This window comes from Chelon labrosus (genome assembly GCF_963514085.1).
Source record: "Chelon labrosus genome assembly, chromosome: 7".
In the NCBI taxonomy this organism is placed as follows: Eukaryota; Metazoa; Chordata; class Actinopteri; order Mugiliformes; family Mugilidae; genus Chelon; species Chelon labrosus.
Window position 1 is genome coordinate 8,981,911 of NC_140343.1, and position 13,496 is coordinate 8,995,406.

General features: G+C 41.3%; 1 protein-coding gene across 1 annotated transcript in view; it reads right to left on the reverse strand.

Moving 5' to 3' along the window:
• Positions 1-13,384, reverse strand: part of ap1m3 (adaptor related protein complex 1 subunit mu 3) — a 34,347-nt gene extending 20,963 nt beyond the window's left edge. The window contains exons 1-4 of the mRNA XM_084547688.1: positions 13,172-13,384; positions 4,529-4,685; positions 3,813-3,880; positions 2,291-2,421 (exon numbers count right to left, since the gene is read on the reverse strand). Of these exons, the coding sequence (XP_084403814.1) occupies positions 2,291-2,421; positions 3,813-3,880; positions 4,529-4,685; positions 13,172-13,213 (398 nt within the window). The 5' untranslated portion in view covers positions 13,214-13,384. The remainder of the gene's footprint in view (positions 1-2,290; positions 2,422-3,812; positions 3,881-4,528; positions 4,686-13,171) is intronic.
• Between the last annotated feature and the right edge of the window lie 112 nt (positions 13,385-13,496).

Genomic DNA, 13,496 nt, shown 5'->3' on the forward strand with positions numbered 1-13,496 from the left:
ATCTGACAAATGAAGGTTTTCGCAAAAATCCAATACGTTGTTTCTCCACGTATAATTCTGCCTATTTCCACTTCATTCTCTTCATTACTTCCACTTTTCCTATTGGTTAAAATAACTTAATTCTGCAGCTCAACATCACTCTTGTCCAGTTATCTTTTTTTCCCCTCGGTCTCTGAGCCAGCCAGTCCATGTCCCCGTTCCTTAAAGTCATTACAGTTCTGTCACTCCGACCTTTCATCGCTTTGTATCTCAATATCATCCTGGTTGTCTATCGGCCTATCTGCTCTACCACCACCACCAGAAACTGTCTTTATCTACAACCTTCATCTGGGACTACGCTCTATGAATTTGTTTATCATTAGAGAAGCAAAACCTCACTCAAAATGCTCTCTCCTTATTGTCCTCTAGTTACGTTTCTGGCCGCATAACAAATGCATTAATTTATAGCCTTGTTTGGATCTTCACTAACTCTTGAAGGAAACATCTGCTTGATTGTTGGTGCTTTTCTTTCCACTGAAAACAGCTGCATTCTGCCCAGACAATGACACTCTGAAAACAAAACAGTAAAGTTTCAGCCGGACAGTTGAACAATGAGCAAAAACTTGCCGTCAAGCCCCGCAAAGCCGATTAGCAGATATGCATGATAGCTCTCTGTGGTCATTTGATCATAAAACTATCCATTACAGCTGCACCGCACCGACTAAACTGTTTGAGCAAGGGCCAAGAGTCGTTCCCCACGAAGAATCCAATCCTTCAGGACAAACTGGAGTGCATTGTTAGCTAAGATCTAATGTCAGCTACAAAAACTGCTAAATAAACAAGTATTAGATTGATTGACAGATTGAGGAAAAATATTTTCCCTCGTTTTCTGTCCCAGTTCCTCCCACCTAAAGGATCTCGAATGCCGGGAAGTCAGAGGAAGTAGCTCTGAGATGAAAGCCGGCGACAAGTGGGCTCGGGGTTGACGTTGGGTTGTTTGCGTTGTTTGTTCTGTTTTGCCCTGATTCTCCTCAGAAATGCTAATGAGTGGATGTGGAAGCGGATTTTGGCAGCATACTGGCAGATTAGCATAACAACAGCAGACATGGGGAGCGCACGCACACTACGCCGAATGTGAAAGTTTAAAAGAAGACACATGAACACGATCACGTGCATATGCAACCCCACAGTCTCACTTGCCTCCACCCACGCACACATTCAAGCGTGTATATTTCCAGCAGACAGATGGTGTTAAAATGTAAGAGAAAAGCTGTATTTTTGGGACGGCTGGGGCAAGAAAAGGTCAGAGGACTGGAATAGCCTGCAGACGGAGAGACACAGTGAATGCGTGCTGTCTGTGTGGGTGTGTTTGTGTGTGTGTTTGCGTATGCATAAGACACTGTTGACAATTGTGCATCTCCTTAGAGAAGAGAAGAGCAGGGCTTCTCTGTCTGAGAGTCTTGAGTGTGTCCAGCTGACGGTGTCACTGTGTATGAGTGCCAACAAGAGCCTGGTAATTATCAGCGCTATTCAGACACCAAACACACACACACACACTGTTCACACATACACAAAAACAAACACATAACCACATAACGTCAGTGCACGAAATTAAACATCACACAATACCACAACACAAGCAAAAAAAACCTGTCACTTTAGAGACATGAAACAGGTAAACAAAATAAACCATGCAAATGCAAACACTGAAGATATAAACTTCACTCTTAATGAAAAGCAAAGAGGATCATGTGCACACTGGGGCCATGTCGCCGCGATAAACAAGGCTACAGGGTGAATGTGGAACCTTTTCATGGAAATAAATACCTCTCTGGGAAGCCAAGAGGACGGTAAAAGCAAAACAAGGCTGTGTACACCTAGATCACAAAGCACCCAAGGACCCAAGAACAGTAGTTGCTTCAGTTCGTTTCACTCGCTGAATAAAGCTTTGCCATTCATTACAGCCTTAGGTACCAACTGTACTCAGTTGAACGAAAAAAGAAAAGGCCTATAGCCCTTCAAACTGAATCATCATGAGCTGTTATTGCCTCTCCGCTGCTCACTTACACTATGAAATACAAAGCTGTTCCCCTGATGGATGATACAGGTGCCACTTGACCCAATATGGCTACATTAATATCAGACTGGAGTGCAGCAATAGAGGCCTTTGAGAGTTACACCTTACGCCCTCATCAACATGATTAGTGTTATGTTGAAATGCCACAACACAGCGCTGATTGAAGGTTTGACAAATGCAAAACCTCTGAAGAGGCGTTGAGGGCCGTTACCGGCTGTGTGAAAGGTTTCTTACTCTTGTAGGATCTTGCTGTCAGTTGTCTGAGGGAACCCGAAGTCCATCACTTCGTCCATGAGCTCGTAAACCGTCACGAAGTTGTCACGAATGCTCTCCTCCTCGAGCTCCTTAAAGTACTCCTTAAACACCTACAGATGCAAACAGGTAGAGCTTAAAATGAAATTGAATAGGATATGCGAGCTGCAAGTCTGTCTGGCCATACTTTCATGTTGCATGGCAAACCACACTGAGAAAAAAAAAAGAGACAGAAATAAAAGGTTGCACTTCATGTTGTTGGGTTGACTAGTCAATACTGCGGCTCACTGTCAACTCTAAAAATAATGTTTGTGATTTGTGGGCAGGTCCCTATTAAAGCTATATGTCCGTTTATGTAGCAGAAGTCACTATTAAACTTCAGAAAAGCACACAAAAAAAACTGAAACATCTCATAAAACAAATTACTACAAGCTGCTGTAAACAAGCAGACCGTAAAAGAAATCGTTTAATCGTTTAAGAAATCGATAGCGATACCAGCACAGCTTATAAAAGTCAACTATGTGTCTGCTGCTGCCTTCAAATGGAACTCGTGATCTTGTGGTTACGACTTGTGAACTGATCTCACTGAAAGATTTCTGCTTACAAGGTTGTAAATACCACAAGAGGAAGTTACACGTGAACACATAAAACACAAAACCACCTGAAGCCTGCGAATCAGTAGATTCGCAGGCTGAACAGTGAGGCTGAGTGGGTTATTAAAGATACAGTGCAGACTTTCTGTCACCCTCTAGTGGCTATGAGAGTAATTACACAAGCACTGTAAACAAACGCTCACATCTACAGCCTACAGCCCTTCAGCCTCTTTCCAACAATGGCAAGATTGCGAGAGCCATAGCCACCCACATTTAGCTTCGAGAATGCTATCTAACACTAAAAGTAGAGCGTCTTATGACCGACACCATTGGTCGAAGTTAGTGTTGTGTTTAAATGCGACTACATAGCACCCACACACAAATGATTGAAGGCCCTTACTGTCAAACCACTTTTGTTTGCAGACTGTAATCCTTCCTCCAAGCTCTAAGCTTCTTTTTGTTTTTCATCTGGAACATCACAAACTTTTCTTGGATGCTTTGTCGGTTTTCTTTCATTTTTCCTGACCAAAGAGGCTGTGAATTCATAGAAACTCAGTCTTAGTTTGTAACTTTGTTCTCAGCCATACTCCTAGTTGCTGTAGGCAATGCCACATCCATCACTAAGGTTGCTTTCTTCTTCAGCTCTGGCAAACAATCATTGCTAGTTGACGTGCAACACATCACTACCAGTGAACGCAGATTAGAAACTCCAGTATACTGAGGGATACAGAGAGATGTGTTGCTGGTGTTGATTAGCTTAACACTATAAAACACCATGTGAGACGTTCATTTTTAAAAGTCGTGCATGATGGCTTTATCACAGCTCAATCCAAACAGCGGGGACCACCAACCTTTCTTTGCTTTAAGTAAAAATGAAAGATCTCTATGTTAATCTCAAGCATCAGACTCACCTGTACTATTTTATATAGGAATGAGTACACAAGAGCAGCATTGGCATTCTTCTTAGTCATCGCCACCACTTTAGAAGGCTTGGTTAAGAAGCAACTGCGGCAAGAAGAGAAAACTGTGCGACTAGATACAGTGTGTTGGGAGCATCCTTAAGACAGATACGGCAATTACGAGACGAAAGCAATAAAAAGTTACCAGAATGCATCAGATTCACAAGCAATCGAGAACATGGCCACGGGGAGGTAAGACAGCTCGGTTGTGTAATTCCATGCGCTGGGAATACCACTCACTCACAATTGCTATACGATGCTGAATTAATAATGTGAAAGGAAGTCTGACTGCCCAATCTCACCATGAAAAGGGGGATATACAGTGTATAACACATCACAGTGAATCTGTGTTCAATTTTTCAACTGGCAGTGATACATGATGAGGTGAAACAGACTCTGTGAAGCTCAGAGGCAGCCTGAAGAGACGTGAATCGCTGCGCTCCCTATGAATCTGCTCGGGGAAGATGCAATTAAGGTAAGTCATGCAAATTACAAACGGCCATGATTGACGGGAGGGCTGTCACTTTGAAGTAGAAAGAATGAATCCCCCTGGAAAACTATGCTATATGGTGAATTTGAGAATTCATTCAGATCTTCCGCGTCTAAAGCAGAAGGCTCATTTTGACACAACAAAGCGCATCATTCAGAAATGAACTCTCTTTGGATACAGTAGAGGTTGCTGTGTTTGATCCACATGAAGTGTGCGCCGCCGTGGCAGACCAGCGGCGTCATCTCAGCCTCTTCTTCTCTCTGCATCAGGATAGGCAAGAAGTGGTCAATCTCATTCATGTCCATGTTTCCCATGTAGTTACGGCAAATCAGGACCTGGATGGAAACACAAAAGTACAGAGGCAGAAGACACTATTATAGAGGAACTGCTGTTATTAAATATTTCATAGCCTTAGGCTGAGATATCAAACTTGCACTCAAGCTTGAAGACGCTTCAGGAAACCCTGGCTGACAGAGTGAAAATCTAACCTCCTAGATGGACACGATTCTTTAAGCTCATCTCGAAGGAAACGTGCGAACTGTGTTTCCAGTTTGGACCTTTCCTTTGTAGCTTTAATGGACTGATGGATCTCTGATCATGAATGATGAATGACCAGTGTCTCTACAAGAAAGAGGAACCAGAGCAGACTTCTCCGAGGCTCAGAAGATTCACAGGTTTTAAATTATAGCATACCCGAGAGTGCCAGCTTCTGAAGGGCAAATACAGGTTAAAAGTGGGCGAAATGTTCCTGGACCCCGGTGGTCTAAAGTGCACATGTAATCCCAACTGCCCCAGTTCAAACCCTGGCCAGGGATGTTTGTTGTGTATCTCTTACACTGCTGTCAAGAGCATTAAGACATTAGTGATGTAGGGAAAAAAAACACTACATCTACCCTCTGCAACAAAAAATATGATACAGGTCATTTTTAGTCATACTAGAAGCATACAGATTAAAATAAAATAATGATATTTCCATCAGCTTTATATGTTCTTCTTTCTATTTAAAACAGCAATACTAAACCATGACACTACTGGCACAGTCTTAGTGACTTCCTCCATTTCTTAAAAGGGCTGTAACAACCATCTAAAAAGAGCAAGAACCTGTTTATGATAAAATGTGGGTGTTGGCTTATGAATACAGCTACCGAGCTAGTTGTGTAATAATCGTGTGAATACCAGCACATATACTTCCATGTTAAAATGCAGAACTTTACAGCAGAAAGAAAAACATATTTACAGACTGGTATAAAAAATGGTTTGAGTCGCTTCTATAACCATTTTAAACAATATTTAGTCTTCAAGTTATGCATAATACGGGTGCATTTGGTTTTGGGCGTGTTTGGTGCCGTCTCAGGTTCTTAGCAGCCACTCCTGCAGTAAAGCAACCACACAATGATGCTGCCACCCCCATACTTCACGGCTGGTGTCCTCAACCTTTTTATAGGGCGTGTAGGGCGTGTTTTACTGTGTTTATAGATACCAAAGTACATTCGTCTTTAAAAGGACAGGATATGTCTCCTTCCTGAGCAGTATGATGACTACTTGGTCCTAAGGTGTCTATACTAGCTAGCTCCATCTCATTTGGCACTATCAAACGCTGGCAAGATTGCGATGGCCAGAGCAACCTGAACCACTCTTTGCAGTCAATGGTGAGGACACGTCTATGTTTGCCCTAAAAATGTAACACTAAAATTAGAGCGTCTTATCACTAACAGCATTTAGTTCCTTTGAGACTTCTGCTGCCAGAGAACTTCCTTTATTTCAGTGGATTAATCAGCAAATTGCTGTAAAAGAGACTCTCTTACTTGAATCTAAAACACTGACATTCTGGCATTTCATAAACTGCCAGCTGAACCAAACACAAAAATAACTGCACTGTGGCGTGATAAAACACAGCATGAAACCAAACTATACCCAACCAAAAAAACAAAAACTAAAAAACAGTGATGACCTACAAAACTTCTGTTACACTGCCAACTGCACTTGTTGTACTGTGTGTTGGGGATTCGAAATGATGGCACAACGGAATTTACCAAAATTGGCAGAAAAGTACACGTTTTAAACTGTTTTTGTAAAAAAAGTTGTTTTTTTTTAGGTCAGATCTGCATCGGGGGACTTGGACTAGGAGAGGAAACAGTATCGGGTTCTGTCTTGACATTTTAGACTGATGCAACACTTCTAATCAGGAATCACTGTTGTTTAGATGTGACCAGATTTGCTTCACTTAGCCCGAAGAAAGCACTGCACCTACTAATTTTGACTGAAACACACACTAATACACACACAACAAGACGACTCAGCAGTCTTGCTAGACTCCGGACACACAGTGAAGTGAAGAAAGAGATCAAAGCTTCAACGCTTGAGGGATCTAGATGACACACACACACACGCAAACACACACCCACACATACACAATGCTTCCTCCCTCTTTAATAGAGGAGTCCGTGTTCTGCAGGGGTCACACAGGGGCAGATGCAACAAAGGCAGGAGGAAATAAGTAATAAAAAAAAGGACATTCCAGCAAAGTAAAGTAATCTGCAGGAGAAAAGGGATGTGAACAGGCCACTGCTCAGGTTCTGTGAGACTGGGAGGCGGAAACCATAGAGCGAACAGTTCGGAGGTCAGCGGAGAGAGAGAATGAGATACAGACAAATCTTCGTATCAAAGGGAGCCGCAATACCGAATTCCCTTTGGAAAAAGTGTCCAGCGATCACTTTATAGTTCTGATAACAAACCTTCACGGAAAAACACAGCAGAAAAAATACCCTTCAAACTAGGCCGAACTGCAGGTTTACTCTGTAGCTACCAACACACAGTAGGATGGATTTAAATCATTGCTGATTTGTAATAAATGCAAAACTGATTTGCATTGAGAAAAGAATTGCAAATAGTTATGTGAGTTATGGACTACATGTTGTGCCTCGCAAAAAAAGCAATATTAGTGTCAGAAATGAGAAATTGTGGATTAAACCAATCTATGACGTAGATAACCAACAGATAAGCTAGTAATAATAATGGTCCTTGGTTGCAGGCCATTTTAAAATGTACTATTGATAAAATAAAAGCAATCCAAAACACTTACTGAATGCATAAAGAGCATTGCGAAGGGTTGGCATAATTTCAAGCTGCATTTTTTTCAACAGACAAATCATGAATGAAATACCAAATGATATTATCACCGTTTCCCACTCAATCCATGAGATTACATCCAATACTTTTATTATAACAAACCATGACAAGTTTGTTATGGGTTTATTCCCTGCGCGACAGTTTTTAATTCCCTATTGTCAGGAACTGATGTCAGAGATCTCGAGATGCATTCCCTTCGGCCAAATCGACGCGGCCAGAGAACTGAATATGAATGTGCCAAAGTCCCCATTGTCAGCTGTGACAATTATGGCGTAGCCGCAACAACACGAACACAATTTATAAAAGCTCCCGTTTCACCTCAGGACAGACAGGAGTCAACGCATCATCGTCATGTCGTGTCGGTTTAAATGTGTGTCAGTTAAACCCACCTGACACATCTGTAGTTTATTTGGCAGAAGCATAACTCATCGAACAGAAGGCCTCTCACAAACAGTTAGCATATTTCATGCCCCAAAGCTGAGCACAGCTGCTTAATAATCCAGGTCTCATTAAAGTATAGTGTGAATGTGTTTCTTCCCAGTAATTTCCAAAGACTTTATCCAAAAATATTCTTACATCTCATACGTCCCTCTATTATAGCCCTAAAACCTGATTATACATGTCATTCACGGTTCTTTTTATAAATTAGTTAGAAAAAATATGGGAATGGGAGAAAGTATAAAACTGAACAAAAGTCATAAAATGAGGCATTAAAAAAAAAAAATAGGCTTTTATGAAAAAGTGCTATCAAGAATTGCTGCTGAATTTTTATGTTTTTTTTACCAAAGCAGCAAAGTTTTATCTCATAAAACTGGCAGAGGCGTTAAAAATCACAGAGGGAAAAAAATCTCATTGAGGAGATTTAGTGTCAGTTTGTTACTGGGCCGCACGAGGCAATCAGTGACTGTTTACAATGTGTGAAATCAATAGGAGCCACTCACTGCTGACCTCTGAAAGCAAATGGCAGCCAGAAAAACCGTATGACTGGAGGGAAAACAGCAGCAGCAGCAGCAGCAGCGGCAGAAAAAAACTCCACAAAGCTAATGTCAGTTTGTATCACCCATCAACAGTTTAGAAATCAATCACGGTGCAAATCACACCAAGACCAAAATCAATCTCATCGTGAGATAAGTCCTCATTCTAACATGTCTACATCTGATTAAATTCAACGCTTATTTGCTAGTGTGACACAGCTGCTAGGGTTGACAGTAGCTTACTTGTAGATGGAATAATGCAAAAACAAGCCACTGAGCTGGTTTATGAATTGCAACCATTTAACATTGTGCATCGCTACAGTGGCTTAACAGTAAAAGGTTCATTGTAGCTCAGCATTCTTCATACATCAAGACTTCTCAGTCACACTAGCTGCTCTAACATGCTCACACTGTGCGGAAATGTAGATGCTTAGCAAGGATAATGTTTAGCGTCTGAGTTTGCTGTCTTGGCATGCTAATATTAGCACAATGACAATGCCTTTTTTTGCAATTTATCCTATAGTAGTGATAAAGTTTATGGCAATCCACACAATAGCTGTTAAAATGTACAACTAATTTCAAACAGCTTGTAGCCGTGAGGAAAAGTCAGGGCATGACCAAAGTCATACAGGCTCCTCCTTTGGGGCCCATGAATGTTTGAGCAAAGTTTAACAGCAATCAACCAGTAGTTCTTTAGATATTTCCACCTGGACCAAAGTGTCCAAAAGACCAACAGTCCAACAATGCTTCCTTCACACTGTGTCCAATAATGTTACAAAACGGCATTGCTTTGCTCAAGCGTCTGTTGATGTAGTTACATTACCATCCCTTGAAAACAAATGGTTAAAATAAACTATACATGACTGAATGATGCATCCTTTCTTTGGAAAATGGAAAAAAAAAGTTGAAGCCAGCTCTTTGATTTGTAGTGAGTCATGCGTTAGACGTCAGTTTGTGGTTTCACGGTTTGTTTTCATACACAGTAAAGCCTGCACCTTTTGTTAACGGTTTAACGGTGTTAAAAGTTGTCCAGAAACTTCACATTTTAAACTTCTGGCTGATCAAATGTTACTCAAGACAATTCTAAAACTTTGGCTCGAAGATCTTGCTGATTAATGATTCTATTGAGAAGCACTGGGGACAAAAGATGCCATGCTGATTTCAATAGCCTGACATTTTAGTCTACGGAGCGGGTCAGTCATGTGTAGTCTAGTGCCTAGGAGGCATGACGGAAAGGGAGGGGGTGGGGGGTTAACCTGTGGGTGGAGGGATAAAGGGCAGAAGTGGAAACTGGCTTCTGCAGTAGCTGTGTGTTATCAAGTGTATCTTACGAGTGACCTTTCCGTCTCCGGACGACTGGTTTGGGTCAGTCAATTGAAAACTACCAATTATTTTGATCTATGCATTTGTTCACCCTGGTCGGCATTTTAGTTTGATACGTTGTTAACGCAGTTTTTACAACACAATTATTTTTCTTCGATTGCTCTAATAATACAGGACCTCATCTGGCCAGGACAGAGGATGATGAGGACTGAAGGTGAAGAGCTACTGATTTGCCCTGGGGCAAAGAGAGACAGATAGCTAGAGAGAAAGCGAAAACCTTGTACTATCATTAGACATCAAGGCTGATGGTTGCCAAGCATCTGAGGATTCTTTAGCAATTCCTTTTCTTGACCTAAATAACTCTTGGAGGCTGAGATGCAGAATGTACTGAAGTATGAGAAACACATTTTAAACATTTAAAAGTACAGTAATTAATCCAAATTATTGCAATCCCCTCGTGCCTCATGGCTGTCTTTTCTTTTGGACAGTTAAGTACTAGGGATGCACCGATCCGATATTGGTATCGGGTATCGGCCCCGATATTGGAAAAAATAGCTGGATCGGGTATCGGTAAAATTAACCGATCCACGGGCCGATCCAGTTTTCTTTTCTTTTCTTTTTTTCCTCCGTCGCAGCAAATCATTCGTCATTCGTTAGCAGCATGGTGGAACGAGTTGGCGATCCTGTAGTAGTCCAGTAGGTGGCGGTATGTCGTAAAGATATGATCCGCCATTAAACAGAAGAAGAAGAAGAAGAACGAGCTGGAGCGTCTAACATGGAGCGAGCGAAAGAGTCGGGTGTGTGGAGGCATTTCACGGGTTATATTCTCAGGTTCAGCTGCTTTTGTATTTTGAATTCCTGCAGTACTTTGCACTTAATATATGTTTTACATGTTTACAGTGTTTGGTAACTTGTTTTGATTACTGTTTTGTTTCTACTACTACATTTTATTTATTTAAATTTATTTTAAGAAGTTTGATTACATTTTATTTTCAATTTGGATGCACAATTGTTCAAATAACAAATAAATAAGTATTCAATACATTACATCTATGTTATTTTGTCTTAGTTAGGAAAGTCTGGTGCCTTTAGATTCTTCTACATGGTGGAAGGAAGGTATAAGGTGGAAGGTGTGCAGTTTATTATATTAATTCAACGGTATCGGATCGGTATCGGGTATCGACAGATATACAAAGCCCAGGCATCGGTATCGGTATCGGGACTGAAAAAGTCGGATCGGTGCATCCCTATTAAGTACCCTGGCAGCAATGTGGCTATTACAGAGAATGTAATGTTAATTAAATTTAGCGACTTTGGCAAACCTTTGGCAATGCAAAGTGGGCGAGTACCAAGTTAAATAATTGTGACTCTGAGGCGTTGTAATAATTGAGGCAGTTGATGCAGTTCATCATGTAGGATTCGAGAACAGTTTGAGTTCCTCAAATGTTTACCACAGAGAGACGCCCTCCACAACTTTCTGTTCCTACCACCAAATTCACCACACCGATAGCAGGCTCAGAGCTTCATGTGCAGGCTGATGAAGCGCCGGCAGCACTGACAGTATTTTCTTTTCAGGTCGAGAGCGTGCCATGGCAAGACGAGCTAGCCCAGGCCATACACTAGCAATATTTTTATGTTCTGCTTGTTTTAAACCTGGAAGCATTGGAACTGGAAATATTCAACAGGGTTACCTGGGCAACCAGATCCTGCAAGCGTCTACTAGCGACCAGCTGTCAGATAAAAAGCAACAGGCGACCAGCTAAACTCTTCACATGTGGCTGTTAGACTTCAAGTAATGATTGAATTCTGATAAAATAACTTTTAAAAAAAATTCTTAGACAATGTTTGTGTAAGTATGACTTTAGTTATGTCCTCAAATTGTTTGTTATGTCTGGTCAATGGTCAGAAATCCAACCATATCCAACCTACAGTTATACACAGATCAGATCATAACATTATGACCACGTTACTAATATTGTGTAGGTCTCCCTTGTGCCTCTAAAACAGTTGTGACTCATCAGAGAATGGACATGGGCCTTCTGAGGGTGTCCTGTGGTGTCTGGTAACAAGATGTTGTTAGTGGGGGCCTTTGGGTCCTATGGGTTGAGGGGAGGAGCCTCTGTGGATCAGGCTTATTCCAGTGCATCCCACAGGTACTTGATCAGTTTGGGATCTAGTGCTGTTCTTCAAGTTTTTTTGAGTCGCTCCTGAAGTGTTTTTGTGTGTGTTCCTGTGTCAGGCTGCATCTTGCTGGGGATGGCTGCTGCCATCAAGGAGTGTCATTGCTATGGGGTGGGGGTGCCTGGTCTGGTCTAGGTGGGTGGTACATGTCTAAGTAACATCCACACGAATACCAGGTCCAAAACTTTCCCTCCAGAACATTGGATTGTCACAAGACGGTCAGTGCTATTCACTTCTCCTATCAGTGGTGATAATGTTGTGGCTGATCGGTGTATAATAGGTGTAGAAATTAGTCAGTTCATTAAATAATCGCAAGGCTGATCAACAGAAAATTCTTCTGAAACTGATTTCCCAATCAATACATGATTTTATATAACAAACATCACTAGTCCCAGCCTCTTAACCATAAATACCAACTGTTCTTAACCTTCCATAAGACCAAAATAAACATGGACCGTTGGCTAAACAAACCAGGTGAACTGTAGACAATCCCCTTGTGCTCTGGGGAAATGAAATGGACGTTTTCAGCCATTTTCTGACATTTGACATCAAGAAACCTGACATCTGGAAAAATGCAGATCAGTTGACCATAAGAGAAAATCTTAGGATTCAGTTCTAAAATGATACAGAATTCAGAAAAAGCAGCAGATCAAATCCTAACACTTTAAAATATGTTTAAAACAGTTAAAATGTCCTCATTGACTTTCACGTTGACTGCAAATTGTTTAACTGAACATGTTTCCAGATAGCTTTGCTCTCTTACAATGCATTTCTCAAGTGCACTGTACTTTCATTTTCACACGTCTTAAATAAACTACAGTCATTTTTTTAAGGGGAAACTTTTCAGGGCTACAAAGAGTAACATTATTAACTTTAAAATAGGACACATCGCATGCAATAAAGGCTGCCTGGCTGCACAAGAACAAGCCCTCTGTGTATAGTGAACATTGGAGAAACGAGTTTGTCAAGTTGAATTTTTCTTCCTGTCTGCTGACTGTCGTCATATTATACTAAAACTCATCGAGTAGTTTTCAGGAAATGCATGTATTTAAGGCATATGAGGAACAGAATGCAAAATATAACAATAATAACATGTATTTATCCTTCATTTATGTGACTTAAGTGACTGGATGTGAGCCAGCATGCCGTTTTCTTGCAGCAGGTGCTCTGCTGATTATGTTAACTTCCCCACCAACAAGTCGTCACAAACTTACCTTTCCCTTCAGGTCCAGGATGAAAATCGCCGACGCCGACATCTTGGTGGAGAAAAATCCTCGAGGACAAGAAGTAGGCTAGATAATATCTCGGTCTACTGTCAGATGTGGGTCACTGAAACGGAATAATATTCGCTCCCATCATCCTCCTTCCTCCTCTCCTCCACTCTCTTCAGTCGTTTCGTTTCGCTACAACTCGCTGCTTTTCCGGACCGCAGCATCAAGTTACCCACGAACACGGAAGTACAACTTCCGGCTTACACGTGCCTGTTAACTTTTTATTTTATTGTTTTTATTTATTTATTTTGGCGTTAACTCATCCACG